This window comes from Chroicocephalus ridibundus, chromosome 3 (genome assembly GCF_963924245.1).
Source record: "Chroicocephalus ridibundus chromosome 3, bChrRid1.1, whole genome shotgun sequence".
Lineage (NCBI taxonomy): Eukaryota > Metazoa > Chordata > Aves > Charadriiformes > Laridae > Chroicocephalus > Chroicocephalus ridibundus.
In genome coordinates this window covers 94,322,453-94,340,164 of record NC_086286.1, presented here as the reverse complement: position 1 = coordinate 94,340,164, position 17,712 = coordinate 94,322,453, and the positions used below count along the sequence as shown (strand labels likewise).

Genomic DNA, 17,712 nt, shown 5'->3' with positions numbered 1-17,712 from the left:
GGATTATGAATGAAGCAGAACATATTTGCATTTCAAGTGACAAACACAAAGTTTAAAAATCAAAATATTTTAATAACCAGTAATTGGGAGACACCCCCTTTACTTGCTTACTATATTTTAGCAGCTACTCTATAGATGAAAGCCAGTTTAACATTTTGTGCGAGCTTTTTGCCTTGCAATATACAGAGGTACATACCCTTATTCTATAATTCCAGCAACAGAGATGCAACACTTTAAATAAAATCTTAAAGCGTTTTGGCTATTTGAAGTTCTGTGCTGCCACGCTGTACTATGCAAAGAAATTATTATATGGAGTTACAGAAAGCTAGCACACTGGAAGCGTTGCTTCATTCCATAGTTTATACAGACTTACACACTTAAACTGCCAGCTTAAAAAGATGACACGGGTAATTCAGTAAAAACATTCATATGTTTATGTGATAAATTAATAGTGGTGTTTAAAGCTGGCTCTAGATTAAGCTATTGGACCATGAATAAACAGCTTTTTGTAACAAATATGCAATCCCAGAAATAGAACTAAAACTGCATTCACACTTACTGAAAATCAATGAAAATAAATGCATGTTCAACAACACAATAAAATCTCTTTTAAATGGTTTGCAGAATGTATTAGGTCTTTTTTAATATACTCAATACTTTATCAAGCTAGTTGCATATAAAGTGATCTCCACGATATACATTACAATTTCTGTGCATCATCTAAAAAAAGTCACCAAAAAGTAATATTTTACAGGTTGCACTTAACTTTTAATTAACCTAAAAGTGAACCCTTCTGTAATTTGATTTAAGACACTAACCCACCCATTGCTTCTAACTGCAGGATTTAAATTAGGTTTCACAGCAAGCTCAACCTGCATTTCAGTGAAAAAAGGTTACTTCCATCTCAACTTTTGAATTTCTATAGTTTACTATCCTAACACCGCAAAAAATTAATGTGGTGTTCACTCCAAATAAGGAAAAAGTGTATGATAATTCCTTTACAACAAAGCCTGCTCCGAATACGTATGCCTCAAGAAATTTAAGAAACTCCTCCAATAAAAGGAATTCACCCAAATTTGTGAACAGAAAAAACATTTTAGGTTCTTTTTAATTAACGCTTGGAGCTGCTCATGAAAAGCAAAACCAGCAAGCACAAGAGGTAAACTAGTATTGGATATGACTTAAAGCAAAGAAAATTAGAAAAAAAGTAGGTTCTACCTGCAAGAAACATTTCCCAATTTAGAACAAACTTTAAAAGGGACTCACGCAGATAATTAACAAGTAGGTTCTCTGATATCTTCATAGGATGCTAGTTTACTGGCCAGGCACATATATTGTAAATATACAAAGAATCCAGAGCGCTGAAATTTACACAGCACTTAAATCCTTTAACACAACAGAAGTGGGCAGGACACAGGAAAAATATTTAACAACTTATATAAATATATTAAAATCTCAGCAAGAAATGTAGGAGCCCATGCACACAAGACAGTAAATTGAAAAAACATTTAAGACTTGACTTTTCCTTTCAACAGCGCTGATATCTGAATTCCGGAAAGTTTACAGTATCTTACAACAGTCTTTCTCCACACAATCTATAGGTACTGAATCATACCGACATCACACAGCACATGAACAAGCAGCAGATGCATCAAGGGAACAGGAGCTATATGCATCGTGTGGCCTGCCTAGTTAGAGGCAAATATCAGAAAAAAAAATTATTTCTGACATAGGCAGAGATACAATCAATACAGCTAATTGTATACCCGTCATTTTCAAGAGTTAATCCACGGTATGGGAAAGGGGAGCTTTAGATCAAAACTATGTACCCAGTCTCAGAAGTGACAGAAGCAGAGATTTATCTTTCAAAAACTGGGTCCATTCTGGACTGGCCTTGATGCACATGCAGTACATTTGTTTTCAGAATGCGAGATTAATTGGGAATGTCTGCACTAGTGTTTCGATTTCCATATTTGTGATGGATGATCAGCAATACAACTCCTAGGAAGAAGCATATGGACCCAACAGTGATGTAAGCAATTCCCAGAAAAGGATTTTTGCCTCCCATCCACGAGATGGTGCTCAGGATCATTCTTTTTCGTCCATCAAAACTGTGTACAGGGTAATCTGAAAAACATTTAGGAAAACAAGAAGCACATTTCCAAGTTTAGCTTTGTGTGTCAGACACCTTAAAGTTTTGGGTCATTTTACTGAGGTTCCAAATACAAACTGCTGCCTTTGAGTACTGGAAGTGTAAATATGAAACATTTAGCTGTTCTTTTAGGCTAGTACTAATCTGGGCACTGTCAGCTACTCCAAGAAAAATGCCATGTTAGATGTTAACTCCCTTGTAAGGGAGGAGTAAATGCATGGTTTTGAGTTTTTGAAAGCAGCTTCAATAAAGTGAGGGAAAGCTAAATTTTAATTTTTGAATATGTTTTAGTACAAAATTTGTCTTCATGTTAATTCAGTTTTATATGCACTCCCCACAGTTTTGCAGCACAGTAAAATACCGCAGTAGCTATTTTAAAATTATCATTAAGTGCTTTTGAATTTTAAGAATTTGGTAACTATGACAACCCTCCTCCTCTAGTCTCCTGCACTTCTACCTAGTCTATAGTTTGTCCACAATAGAATGACATATCTCCATCTGAGCCACAGCTCTGGCATTTTTCTGACCTCCAAAGTCAGTCTGCCCCTGATTACATATTGCCATTACACCTTGAAGTTAAAGTTCTCAAATTTCTAGGCTACCAACTACCTCTTTCCTTTCTCCTGTGCATCTCTCAGTTCCTTTACAGCTCCCAAGCAATCCGATTTCCCTCTAGCTATGAAGCTACTAGTTCTATAAAAACTTACACAGAATTAAAAGATGGCAATATTCTACCCTATTCTGACTACCAGTTTTCAACCACAGCTCCGTATCATCTTTTTTTTTTAAGAGATGAAAAAAAAACCAAAACGCTTAGTTCAATTTGAACTTGGACAAATATATGCCTATGTAATCCACCTAAGGCCCTTAGCCACTTTCAAAGGTTTTTCAAAGGATACTGTATGCAATATCCAAAGAATATCTTCCAGCCTGTAAGGTAGGCTGTAAGTTATTCTTCCTTTCAATGAGACGATACAGCTTGCGGAATGTTGGCAGAGCAGCAGTACGCATCCACACAATGAAGTCTTCATTGATAAAGCCATTGTTGTCAGGCTCCGAGTCCAGCATATACACTGGCTTGGGCCAGTTCACAGGCTTTGTTGTGCCTAGGATTAAACAAAAATAGTAACAATAAGGTATTTCAAATACAGGACTAAGTAACACACCAGCTCATCAAATTCATTCTATTACAAAAAAAACATTAACTTCCAAACAGTACAGACAGGTTGTCTCACTATTATTGCAAGATGCTGGGGTCTGTTTAAAAACTTTTTATTTTGCAGCAGAAATAGTAGTGCATATCCATTTATTCTCATGACAGCACTGTCCATTTGTTTAAACAAATCTGCCTTCCCTACATGTTTATATAGCTAGGAAGTCTTGTCTCAAAACATTACTCAACCTTAGTGAGATAGTTCTCCATGATGACAGCTCCTCCACTCACTTGTTCGAGTTCGACTACTACTTCCTGGACCATGAGCAAATAAAATTATGTACAGTATTTTAGATGATGCCATACTAATGACTCTCCTAATTTTATTGGAAATACAATTCTACACTGTGTTAAGGTATCTGCTTTTCCAAGGTTTAGCATCACACTGGTAACATGCAATTTGGCTGTGACTAAGCAAGAAACCCACATCAGGTTAAACCTGAAATTATTATATGCTTTGCATAAACACATACACACACACCTCAGAGCCCTGAGGAAGATTATTTTCAGACGCTGGTAGCCAAAGAAAACTTTGATTTACCAAACTGTATTTAACCTAACAAATGAGAGACATCAGTCACTTCTAATCACAAAAAAGAATCAGGTTTTTAGAAAACTTGCACACAATCTAGCAGTAGAAACATTTAAATGAAAACTCCGTATGAAGAGTTTGATTAAACAACTGCAGGATTTCTTTTCAAGTTAAATCCAAGCATCATAACAGTTATACTGGTTTTGGCTGGGATTGAGTTAAATTCTTCATAGTAGCTTGTATCCTGCTATGTTTTGGATTTGTGATGAAAATAGCACTGATTACACACTGATGTTTTATTTATGCTGAACAGTGCTTACACAGCCTCAAGGCCTTTTCTGCTCCTCAGACTGCCCTGCCAGCGAGCAGGCTGGGGGTGCACAAGAGGCTGGGAGGGGACACAGCCAGGACAGCTGACCCCAACTGGCCACAGGGATATTCCATACCATGTGACATCATGCTCAGCAATAAAACTGGGTTGGTAGAGGTAGGCAGGGACTGCCATCGCTCAGGGACTCGGTTGGTGATAAGCAATTGTTTTCTTTTGCATCACTTGTTTTTCTTGGGTTTCATTTTCCTCCATTGTTGTTTGGTTGGGTTCCCCCCCCCTTACAATTTTATTTTTTTTTTATTATTAAACTGTCTGTACCTCAACCCACGAGTTTTCTCACTGTTACCCTTACAATTCTCCCCACCGTCCCACTGGGAGAAGGCACAGTTAGTGAGCAGCTCTGTAGTGCTTAGTTGCCAGCTGGTGTTAAACCACAACAGCAATGCACACATTAGGCTCTTCTCAGTATCCAAAGTGAAAAAAACGCAGAAATTTTAAAGCAAAAACAAGTTACTGATTACAGTAAAAGTAAAAACCAAACACTTCACGTGAAATGTGAAGCTTTCATTATTTAAAGACAATCTTTCTAGATAGCAGAGTAGTCCTTAGCTTGGATCTCTTCTTAAAATTTTTTAATTAGCACAATATTTTTAATTAGCACATTCAGTAAAATCTTGTCAATGAGATAAAACTCATTGGAATCAAAGTGTGTTTGAAGTGTTTTGTTATTCTTAAGATTTCATATCTTTTATTTTACCTTGGAAAAGTGCAGTTAAGTTGTTTCCATCTCCTGTGGGATTCCTGAACTTTACATTTTTATCTGTCCACCACGCAATGCCTTTTTTAATCAAAGTAATAGGAGTCCTTGTGTCATTATCAATGCGGTATAATTCCAATGTATCTAAGAAGAAAATCAAATTAGAACACCAGCTGAAGAAGCTTTCATTAGACCGATAATCCTGATAGGCAGTGAAACAATTGCCTCCAGGAGAAACAAAACAAAAAAAAACTGGACAAGGCATTTATTACCTGCCTGACACAATCACAAGCTGTTCTGTAAGAATCAATGTACATTAGATAGCAGCATGTTATCCGTATATGGTATCTATATGGGTACTCCACAGCACTAACAGCTTCTCTCAACAGGTATTTCCATGCTTTGCACACTATCAGATTAAATTAATTCTGATAGCAATTTTGAAAAAAGCAACAGCAGCCCAACAGAAGATATTTACTTTACTCTGAACAACAAAAACGTGTTAATTCAAACCAAAAAAGCCTATGATGTCTTCACTCAGAATATTTTGCAACAAAACACAAAACATACACTAGATCACAAAAACATCCAAGTAATAACTTAAAAGTGTTACCATACCATTAAACATACTATTGGCAATAGCTCCACAAGGAGCAATGGGTTTGTCCTCATTCGTGCGGTAAGGCTCACATTCCTTACTTGGATTCTGATAGTTAGAAAGAAAAAAAGCAGATTAATCTGTGCTAGTTTATCCAACTAACCTGGTTTTTACTACAGTGCCTCAATAATGTGCACATCTTAAATGTACCAATGTACCACAAAATAATCTTCTCACAAGTCAGGACATGTACAAATACTTCGGCATTCAATACCAGTTAGCATAATTCATTTTTCTTTTACAAGCAGGAATAAAATATAAATAAAACACAAATAAACTCAGAATCCCATCATGGTCATACTAAAAACAAGGCTTTTCTTGGAAGCTATTAGAACTTTTTTCCTTTTGTCTTTTAATAGAAACAGTCTTTCAACATGAAGTACTCAATTATTTCTTTAAAGCTGTTTTTTTTTTAAGTATGCATCAACATTATAGAAAATAGACTATGATAAGAAACCAAGCGTAACATAAAATACAAAAGGTTGTCAGGACTCCAACAGCATGACAAAAATGAAAGCAAAAGTCCCCACAAACCCTGTGTCAGTCATCAGATGTAGCATCCTGAAACTCTCCCCTTTTTTAAAGTTTTTTAAGCTTTTTAAAGTTTACAGGTGAAAAGAGAGAATCATTCTTGTTGGAGAAAGAACGCAACTGCATTTCCACTCCTTATAAAAATTAAGAGGAGGAGAAATCTGTCCCTGAACATTACACAGTATCTTGAACAGAATAAACAATACTGGTATTTTCCAATATCACTGATGTTCAATATTGAACCAGAGTCTACAAAGCCAGATGCATTTCGCTACAATATCCAAACCAAGTGCTAGGAAACCAAATATTATTTTAGACTGAAAATGAAAACTTTAGACAGAACAGATACAGATAGATGCTACTGACTGAAGATAAAAAGACAGTTTAAAACTATTCAAATTTGAGAAGCAATCAAAGTACTGCATTGCTGTCCACTTAATGAAAAGTCTGACATGACATTTTACAGTATTTCACAGTTATTTTTTGTAAACAAATTATGAATTTCTTATGGTTGTCTTCTGTTATGCAAAAAAAAATCTAGTACCTCATTATTATTATTATTAAACTATATACTCTGCTACATGGTGATTTATGCACTACTCAGAAGTTGGTTGCTATTATTATGCAAGCATAAATACCTACAAGTAGGGAACTGTTATCTCCATTTAGCTGGCTGTCATCTCGAGATTTCACATAACGACGATGGTTTTGATAGAAGTTGGAAAGTCCATAATACATGAATACATTGCTCTACAAGAAGCAAGTTGGGGCAAGAGGGTTTTACATGCACACAAAGAACAGATCAATAGAACATATGAACATGCTAATTATCATAATGTTAAAATTTTAACCTCTTAAACTGTGTTTACCTTACAGCAACATTCATAAAGCCTCAAGCCTGCATCCGTAAGAGTACTATCCTAACATAAACTGGCACCCTGAAGTCAAACACTATCAACATCTCATAAACTATCAGAATGATTATCACCAGCACTAATCCCAACACCTAATGTGTCTGATGTTAACCACATAAGCCTTATTATTTGCCTCCAGTTTGTCAGAAAGCACTTATCTGGTATTTCCAATTCTTGTTGAACTGAGTTTTTGTAAATCGTGCAGGAATAGCCCATCTACTCACTACACGCTAAATCGAAATGTGTAAAGCACAAGCATTCCATTTAATGTTGTACATTTCCAGAAAAACAGAAGCATAAAAAAACATCTCATCCCTGCACAAAAAAAATCAGATCCAAGTTCATAGGAAAACTAGGAATAATCCTTTAAAATAGGAAAAAAATTAGGACTTAAATGATACAGCTTTCCTATCAATTATGAAATAAACCATACAAACTGTTCTAATTTCACTTTGCATACAGGGTGGCATACCTCAAATGAATGTTCCAGTGTGAAATTGATGGTGCAAGTACAAGGTGGTGTGCTGTCCCAGGACACATTTAAACATTTGTTGCAGGGACTAGAAGGCTCTGTTCCTGTATAGTCAATCTGTAACAGGGGGGAAAAAAAAAAAAAAGTCATTAGTTTACAATGGGAGAGTTAGGAAAAAAATTGATTAATAAGCCAGAGAGTTAACATGGCATTCATTCTGTAGTCTTATTACACCTCAACTCCAAAAGCCCATTCAGGCCTATAGGATGATCCGAAGAGGGTCTTCTAAAGATTTTATGATTCTGTCTATATGCTCAATTTCAGCCCCAAACAAATTTAACACTGAGGCAGGCCATTAGGGCTGGAGAAAAACAAAACAAAACCAAACCCCAAAACAAACAAAACAAAAAACACACACCAAAACACCAACAGCAGACACTCCTGACAAGAGGATGTTTCCAAACACACGCACACTACATGACAAGCAGATCTGAGCTTTTACATGCCTTCCAGAGAGCTTAAATTTTTAAAAATCTAGTAATTGATAAAGAAGGTTTGCATTAGAAAACTTGTTTTGCTGACCATTTTTAGCCATCTAATTAGTCAGAACATTAAAAAAACGAAAAAAAAAAAAAAAAGAATCACTTAATGCCCAAAAACTCTCCTAAAATAGGGAGGATGTAGTCTGTACATACAGGCTACCTGGACAGTACACACAACATATCCTGAGCAGCCACGAGATCACCCTATGGCTCCAGCCAACTGAAGTCACTGGACCACATTAGCTCTCCCTTATCTATAGCTCCAGCATGTGGATGGCAGAAAATAATTAACGCGGACTCAGCAGGCTAGCTACAAGTGCAGCCGCAGAAAGCTTCCATCTGCCTATAACCTATGTATTTCTACGTTTACTATGAACTTTCTATTTAGAATTTAGACTGAGATTGCTGAAACATGTACCAAGTTACGGCAACAAACTGTTTAACATTTAAACTACAACACCTCTATAGTTTTATGAAAGGCTGCTGCAAACTGTTTGCCCTGATACATGCTTGTAGTGGAACGCATTATCAAGAATTAGAGTGACTTATCATCTGTCCTAATACCTGTATTAAGGTTAGCTAAAACAAACACGCAGTTTCAAGGTTCAGGAAACAACTGAAGCCTGTTTTCCTCTGGATCTTCTTCAAGGTCTCTCTTCCTGTGATTTCTTTGATATCTATTACGCTCCAGCCCTTCCTTCAGCTTTATTATTAGTATCTGCTCTTTTGCCAGGTTTCTGACAGATGAGACCTACACCCTAATGAGCCTAGCTGAAACGAGTCAGCTTCAGAAGCCATTATCTGGCAGAGAGTGAGAGAGGATCACATAATCTTTGCTTCCTTTGTTGAACAAGATATTGAGTTTACGCTGATCTAGAAATAGCACTACTGCAGTGGTCCTGAAGAGCTCTGTTTAGCTACAGCAGACAGACAAACCACCACAGCTCTCAACAGACAACTCATCTCATTTGTTCAAGGCTAACCTGGTGGTTTGTTTGGTTTTTGGTTTTTTGTTTGTTTTTTTTTTTCCTGCTAAAATAATCTTAAACAAGCATTTCCTTTAGAAAGAACTTAAACCTCCATATCCTGAGCTAGTTCTTCAGCATGTGGAGAATCACGGAATTCTCAGAGTTGGAAGGGACCTCTAGAGATCATCTAGTCCAACTCCCCTGCTAAAGCGGGATTGCCTAGAGCACATTACTCAGGACTGCAGCCAGGCAGGTCTTGAAAGTCTCCAGAGAAGGGGACTCCACAACCTCCCTGGGCAGCCTGTTCCAGTGCTCTGTCACCCTCACCGTAAAGAAGTTTTTTCTCGTATTTGATCGGAACTTCCTATGTTCCAGCTTGTGCCCATTACCCCTCGTCCTGTTACTGGAACTTAAAAGGGGGACTGGCACTTAAAAGAGCCTGGCTCCGTCCTCCTTAAACCCACCCTTTAGATACTTGTAAACATTAATCAGGTCCCCCCTCAACCTTCTCTTCTCCAGGCTGAAGAGTCCCAGCTCTCTCAGCCTTTCCTCATAAGGGAGATGCTCCAGTCCCTCAACCATCTTTGTTGCCCAACAAAAAAGTTTAAGAAGTTGTTTAAGATCAAGAACAAAATTCAAATACTCCAAGGTTGTGAAAGATCTAAAGACTTCACTTTTAAAAATATAATTGAATAAATTCTGCGAAGCATGAAATTGGTGTATACTGAAACAGAAGCATGCTTTTAATCACTGCTATCAGACTCAATGCTATGCAAGAGCTTTCCTGGACAATAACTGCTAACACAAGTGTTTTTTTCTGCATCCACATTTACAGGTTACATTCAACAGAGAGTTTAACTAAAGGGATAGAGGTATCTGTCTTCACCTCTTGACAAAATGACAAAACCAGGACTTTGAGAACTGAAGGACTGACTTTGGGGTCTGTGGCAGGAACCTGCCGGACCCAGCGTTCATATGACAAACCCACACAGAGCAAGCCCTTCCCAACAACCCCTGATCCAAGGACACTGCGTGCATCCAAGCTATCAGGCACCAATGGCTTTTCAGGCTGTTGATGTCCTCCTCTTTCGATTTACGTTTTTGAAGTATAGAAATAACATAACTATTGCATGTACGTATTCTCCAAACCATTTACGACTTTGTAGACTTCATGCGCTGTCACGTATTTATCCTACTCTGCTCAGCCCCTTCTTGTATAAAAGGCATCCCATAACTCTTTGCTATCCCTCTCTGTAGATTTTGTTAAGCTTTGTATCGTTTTTGAGATGGGGCTACTGGAACTGCACACAACACTGAAGACACATGCAACAGTAATCTACTTTCTTCCAGTTCTTCATTCCTAGTCATGCCTTAAAGTCTATCTGGCTTTTTAACTACTATTATGCATTTCATAGCAGCAGTCACAGCACAAAGATCTCCTTCCTACACAATTAATGTTTTGGATACTTCTCAGTTTTTATCACATTTTAATATGCTCTGCCAATGCTTTGCATCCACTCTAAAGAAAAAAAAAAAGCAATTCAGGAAAAATAACTTTTTCACCTTTTAATAACAGGGCAAAAAGATACACTCACACAGCTGATTCTCATTTTCCACCCAAATGAACTATTTTCACGATAGACCCAAGACGAATGGCTGTTTATACCCTTTAAAACAGTAAGAAAATGCTAGAGAACACCAACTCAAAAAAACCCTATAATTCTAGTACACTTAAGCTGTTGGAAATCTTCCACAATTGAATTCAAAAGAGCTTATAAAGGAAATCAATGGAAAAGCTACATTTTGCTGCTCAGTCCCTGCACCTGTATGAAAACAGCACAGCGCACAGGGATACTAATGGCTGCAATATCTAGTTCCAGGGAAGGGTGATTTGAACTGTACGTAAACGTGTATTTCAGGGGCATAAATTATACATCCTATTCAATTCCAATACACTAAGTTTACAGGCAGATATATATATATGCATACACACTTAACAAGTATGCTATTGCCTAGGAGGTGGGTGTAAACAACTACCTCTGCTTCCTCTTCCAATTGCGTTCTTAAAAGAGCTTAGTCACTGCACCTAGCTTCTAGATGTCTTGTCTCCCAGAGCTAAATTTACAGCTATTTGTGAGTAACACTCGGAAGTTACTAACAGAAGACAGCACACCAAGCAGGGACGTATCTCAGCTAAGCACAGGGGTCACAGCAGTGTCTTAATCTGCATGCCTCACTGGCGTTCAGAGCCCAAACGCTGGTCTGTAAAATGCTTCATCTATGTTTTGTTCTTGCAACTGTAAAGCCTTTTTTGATTTAAACTTTTTTTTTTCCCTCCACAAAATTCAGCTGCCTTTAGAATTATAATCTCATTCACAGAATTTCTGCATTGATATGCTTGATAAAACAAACATGAGGATCAGAGAACAGGACCCAAGTTTCCCCATTCTCACTTGTATACCCCGACTGTCTGTTCATACTTTCAGCAGTCAGGAACTCTGTCGCTCCTGTCCTCACAGAAGCCTAATGATCTGACTTGGGAGAGCTTCATGTGAGGTGGATACTACCAGTCTGAACCCACACAGCAAAACGAAAAAACGAAACTCTTTCTAATCTTGAAGATCTTGAAATTACAATGGGTGGAAGGCCAGCACAGGCCAACTGGTTTCCAAATACAAATGGCTACTACTGCTTTATATATGCAATCTGATTGCGTAGGGGAGCATCAGTCATGCTCCCAGCTCACCTATGGATTTTCGTACTGCACATTAGGTGGGAACATCTAGGTTTTGCCTCCTGCTGGAACTTACCAGGAGTACGTGACTGAGCTGCTAAGCAACACTAGTATATAAAAATTGCATATATGCATACAGCAGCGATATATGCACAAGGAGTTGCTTACATTTTTGGATTCATGAAACTCCAATGCATTTCCTGTCCCTATAGATCAATGCAGATCCAGTCATAATGAAAAAAAAAGAGATCTATTTATGCAATTATATTTACCTTACAATCATTATGATGTTAAACTTTGTATTGCTTTACTATCAAAATGGCTATTTTAAATGCAATTGTCAAAAAAATTATCTTTGCTAACTAATTTTTATTTCTCTCTATTGAGTGTCCTATTGAAAACATGTGATTTTATTTACCTTAAATATGACTATAACACAACAATTTAAATGTCTACATGCCCAAGACAACTTGGCAGTGTTCTGCACGTGTCAATTTTCACGTGTTCTGCATACCCTCAAACGTTGACACAAGACAAAACTGCTTCTTAAAAATATGCTTACATACAACATTCGGACACTGTAAAATACACCTCAGCTTTGTTCTTTTTTCACTTCTGCTTTTCTCCTTGACTGGAATTTTAGCTCTTAACATAAAAGGAAAGTGAACCCTAAATTGGTTTTATTTTAACATTGTTTACATTTTAACAGAAATATGAAAATATAATACCATTCATTGTCTGCCTCAGGATTTCTTTAGTTAATTGGGCTTCACTGCCACATTGCTACCACCAGCCAAGCCACTGCCTTGAACACTGCTCATTTGAAAGTGACAGCTTACTCTGATAACTAGAATGATTCGATCCACAAAAATTCATATTCTCAAACACAGCAATCCAACAAACAACTCCACTTTTTTGTTTTAGTTTTGCTTGTTGTTTTTTTTTTGTTTTTTTATTTTGCTAAAATCAGTCTTTGTCACATTAGCCCACCGAAACTAATCATAGCTATCAGGCTACTTTTCAAGGTTGTCCCTAAGCCCTTTGGGTTGTTTCCTTACAACATAAAGTGATCCTGCTACCAAATGGACGTAACTGTGACACATGGTTCAGTTTTTGGTTAATGCTCAGCAACTTTTCACAGCAGCGATGTGGTTAATTATCTGATGTAAGTGACTCAGGTTTTGTAAGTATAATTAGAAAAAGCCACACTCATCCATCTTTGTTTCTAAGTTTACTCCGGACACCCCGGTCTCCCATAGAGCATCTAAAACGTTAGATCATTCGGGCGCGTAAGAACAGCAATGCATTCACCGCAGAGTTCTGTCTTGAAACTGTAATTACTTCGGGACATTTAAAGGTATATATCCCATTGCCACAAGCTATCACAGAATGGTTTAGGTCAGAAGGGACCTTCAAGATCATCTAGTCCCAACCCCCTGCCACGGGCAGGGACACCTGTCCCAAGGACGACACACGTACTTTCTGTACCACCGAGAACAGGACCTGCATCGGGCTGCGTTGATTAACTACCGCCATTAACTTCCCTGAAGTTCACCGGGGAGCACTTGCAAGGCTGACAGGAGGCCTGCGGCCCAGGCGGAGGACACTCTGCAAGCTCAGCGTCCTCAGGGCCATTAATGGATGGTTTGTCAAAGAGCACAAACGTTAAACCGATCCGGAGCCGCCAGGGCGAGGGGTCCGTTCTTCACGGAAACCGCGTTCGCCACCTCGACGTCTCGCCGGGTATCGGCAGCGACAGACGCCGCCCGATGTCGCAAGGAGGCGCGGGGGCCTGCGGGGGCAGGCCATCCCGAACGCCGCTCACCTGGCCCGGCCTGGCCCGGCCCGGCGCCCCCCGAGCGGCCTCCGGGGGCTTCCGAACCCGGGCCCGTGTCCCCGTCCCCCCCCCGCACCTCGTACTCCCGGATGTTGTTGGAGGTAACGAAGATGCCGATGCCGATGGGGATGAAGATGAGGCCGATGATGAAGAAGGCCGGCAGCACCGTGCCCGCCGTCAGGATGGGCTGCCAGGCCGGCAGCCGCTGCTGCTTGAACGCCGTGTTATCGGGCTTGCGGGTCTTCACCGCACCCCCGCCGCCGCCGCCGCCCACCGCCCCACCGCCGCCGCCCGGCACCCCGACGCCGCCCGAGGGGTGCCCGTCCGCCTCCTCCTTCGCGCTGTAGTTCACCGCCATGATAGCACCCCGCGCTGACACCGGCACCGCCGGCGACACCCCCAACCCCGCCTCACCGATACCCCCCAGCACGTGACCGGAGGCGGGCGCGTGCCTGATGACGCCGCACCGCCCCCCCCCCGGCCACGCCCCGCGCCCGTCCCCGGCGGCGAGAGAACGGGGCGGCACGGAGCTGCGCGTGCGCAGGTGCGGGGGCGCCCCCGGCGGGTGGGGCCGGAGTGCGCATGCGCGGAGGCTGCGACGCGCGTGGTGCCGCCGAGGGGCGGGGTCAAAGGGCGCATGCGCAGTAAGGGGCGCGCTTCGGCGGGAGCGCGCATGCGCAGTGGCTGCGCCGCGCCGCGGGCGGGCCGTGCCGCTGAGACACCTCCCTCAGGCCTTGCCGCGCTGCGTAACGCATTGCGTCACTTTCCACCGCCCTCGCACGCTTCCGGTGAAGCAGTTGGGTCCCAGCGGGCACGCAGGCCCCTTCCTCGGGGGTGTGACTGCCGCCCTCCGGGGAGAGGCCAGGCCAGGCCAGGCCAGGGCGGCCGCTGCCGCCTGCTGCTGCCGCCTCTGAGGGGAGAAGGCCTGGGCCTGCGGCCTTGTCACCCCTGCGCTGTGCTTCAGGAGGAGCCCCCCCTATCCCCTGTTCCCACTGCTTCGGAGGAGGGTTGATGGAAAAAGGCAGCAACGGTGGATCGAAAATGGAGAGGTTAACTTAAGCTGCCTGCTCTCAGGGACAGCGCCAGTGCCACTGTAGAGATGTAATAGTCTCAGCAAAGTTGTAAGAGCTTACCTGGATGAAGCCATTCATACTAATCATCACTTTTGGGAGTTGTTTCGTGCTGTATTCCTGCTCTCTTGTCAGAAGATGTGTGAGCAAATCACAGTGCAGTGAGTGTGGACAGGGACATTGCTGTCATAGTTACTTTTTTTTCCCTTTAGGAACCAATGGGGGTTCTATTCATTAAGTAGTTGCCTTGTGGAAAGCAGTGTCGGATTATGTCTTCGTATCCCAGAATACCTGCTTTATCAGGAATTGCTCAAGTGAATGTGACACTGAAAGTCCGTATTTCTCACTTCATTGGCAGTTTTACGTTGAAGATTGTTTTGTGAGGGCGGTGTAGTCCTCACTACATAGAGAGTAGCCAAAATCCACTTTCGGCAAGTATTTATGTATTTACTTAGGAAAAAATAATTAAAACTATTTAAATAATTTTATAAGCATGCAATCCAGTCTAAGACGTTTTAGCTGTCTGTGGAACAGTTTCACTAAAACAAATGCCTTTTCGTTCTCTGAAGTATCGAAAGTATCAGCAAAGACCACTGGGGGGAGCAAATGACTTGTGCAAATGCCGTGTCTGTCTGGAGACTCGAAAGACCTCTCTGCAGGCAGCATAGGAAATTTGCACACTTAAGCATCTGAAATTTAAGAATTACTTTGTTGCCTAAGTAGTTATTTAGGGTTCAAAAATTATTCGTGTTCCTTGTGGCATCTGGGCTAAAGCTAAATCTCATTCCTAATTTATCCTTTCCATTATCTTGTGGGCCCTACCTTTTGCTGTCATTTCACCTTCCTAAGCCCCTTGGCCCTACTATCACCTTTTTCTTTATTATCTTTTGTTTTCAATTACCACCTTCAGCTGTAGTAACTTTTACTCCCACAGCCTCACAGAAAATCCAGCGAGGTGCAACCTGGGATCCCAAGGGAACAAGGCTGCTGGTAAAACTGCTGTGAGATGGCAAGACATTTCTCTGGAAGCAGGATAACCAAGGGGCAGTGTCAGGAAGTCGCGAACCTGATGCTGCAGGTATGAGAGGACTGGCAAGAATGGGCAGGTTAAATTTGTGTGGGAATCTGTTCTGCAGTGGTTAAACTGGGCACAAACTCTGTCGGTTGTGGGGGAATAGCCACGGAGGTGATGGTGTGGATCACTGATGTTGTGCTGTCATTTGTGTGAACTCCCTAGAGGATCTTGCAGAGATGCCCTCAGTCAGGCAAACACAGGTCGATGTGAAAGTTTCCCTTCAGAAAATTTCAAAGCGACCTGCAGGGGAAACGTTTTGCCTGGGCGCCAGGCTAAACCCAGCTCAGGAAAAACTCAAATTATGTCCCATGGAAATATGAAGAGCCCCAGAGCTTTTGAGCGCTCATCTGCTCCGTTTGTATCAAATGTCATGCTAATACAGCCAGAGCCACAAAAGCCCAGGATAGATCTGGGAAATGTGGAAGAAGGAGAAAACAGGAGAACTTCCTCCTTTCCACCCAGTGGAATCAGCTGCTGTCCAATTTTGAACTTTTGAATTTTTGGACAAATTTAACAAGGTGTGGTATGGTACACATCCTCGTGGCCAAGTCCTGATGTGAGGATAAGCGTTGCCACATTGACAAAGCAACAACTGAAGTGAGGTGTCTGAACAAATTTCTGCTTGAAACCGTTCTGCACGATGTGAAACATAAAAAACATTCTAAGCTACCATACAGATCAGATCTGCTATTAGCCATTCATAGCTCTCTCTTCAGCTAGTTGTAACTAAGGCCATATGTTCATCTATAAGCTTGGCGTACCCTTTGCACTGTAACAACCAGGTTAATCAGAAGTGTGATTTTTCTTTTTGCCAAAAGGATTATATCCTCAGTAACATAACTGGATGCAATCAGAGGGTATCTTACTTCCAGTCTCTAGAGAAATCAAGAATATCAGCATAAGTACTTCGATATATCGGTTTTACTTTTTCATTGGTAAGCTAAGGTCTTGGTTGGATATTATTTCACCGTTTTACGCTATGGCAAACCCATTTCTATCCAAGCAAGTGCAACCAACAAATTTAATGTTCATGAAATTCTACAATGAGGTGCTGTGCGATGTGGTCATGGTGGTTCGTGTGCAGTTATAAGTCAAATAGATACAGAAAAAAAAAGAAAAACACTTATTGAAACATACATTTATAATGTTCCTTTTTTAATATGTGGAATGGCAAACTGATTTATTAGGCATTCACCTAGCACAGACATATCACATAGTCAAGGCCTCAATGTGTTACATTTTTAAGGCAAGGAATAAGCAAATATGTATCTGACTATCTAAGAATAAATGCTAAAATTACAGAATTTTAATTTGAAAACTGAAGTCTCATTTCAGGGTTATAAAATGAGCCTTAAAATTGTACACAAATTAATATATTGTAGTTAATCTAAAAGACCACCAGTTTGCATTTACTTTTTAATTGTATTCCATTAAGCCCCCAAAGTGATCTTCTTCTGGCACTTACCCTGTCACATTGTCCACTTATTTCTAGGAAAGATGCAAATAATTAATACTTTTCAAAATAAAATTAAACAAATAAAACCTTATGCGGTTAACCCTCCTAATATTTAGAACAGAATATTTTGAATGTAATCCAAATAAAATGCAGTAACTGCCAAATAGATTATTTCAGGGACTAAATCTACATAACTTAAAGCATTATATATGAAGTTTTCAACTTAAATGTAACTGTTCAGAAGGGGAGATGGAACTCAGTGATGCACAGTAGAGGTGGAACAGTCAGGGCAGTAACCTCCATTTTATATCTTGTTTTCTACATTAGAGATAGTTCTACAAAACAGGCAATTTTGTCTCCCCTTTAGTCCAATTATGTTTCACAGTGACGCAAAAGGAAAACTCACTGGCTGTAAAGTTTTTCTCTAGAAATCAAAGAACTGGAGATTTTTTTAATAGACTGAAACATTA

General features: G+C 40.5%; 1 protein-coding gene across 1 annotated transcript; it reads right to left on the bottom strand.

Moving 5' to 3' along the window:
- Positions 1 to 626: 626 nt before the first annotated feature.
- On the bottom strand, positions 627 to 14,071 carry TMEM30A (transmembrane protein 30A). The gene is made up of 7 exons (XM_063330154.1): positions 13,718 to 14,071; positions 7,561 to 7,677; positions 6,817 to 6,924; positions 5,604 to 5,691; positions 4,986 to 5,129; positions 3,052 to 3,258; positions 627 to 2,127 (listed from the first exon to the last, which is right to left on the bottom strand). Exons 1-7 carry the CDS (start codon positions 13,997 to 13,999, stop codon positions 1,934 to 1,936), a joined length of 1,140 nt encoding a protein of 379 aa, XP_063186224.1. The 5' UTR covers positions 14,000 to 14,071; the 3' UTR covers positions 627 to 1,933.
- Between the last annotated feature and the right edge of the window lie 3,641 nt (positions 14,072 to 17,712).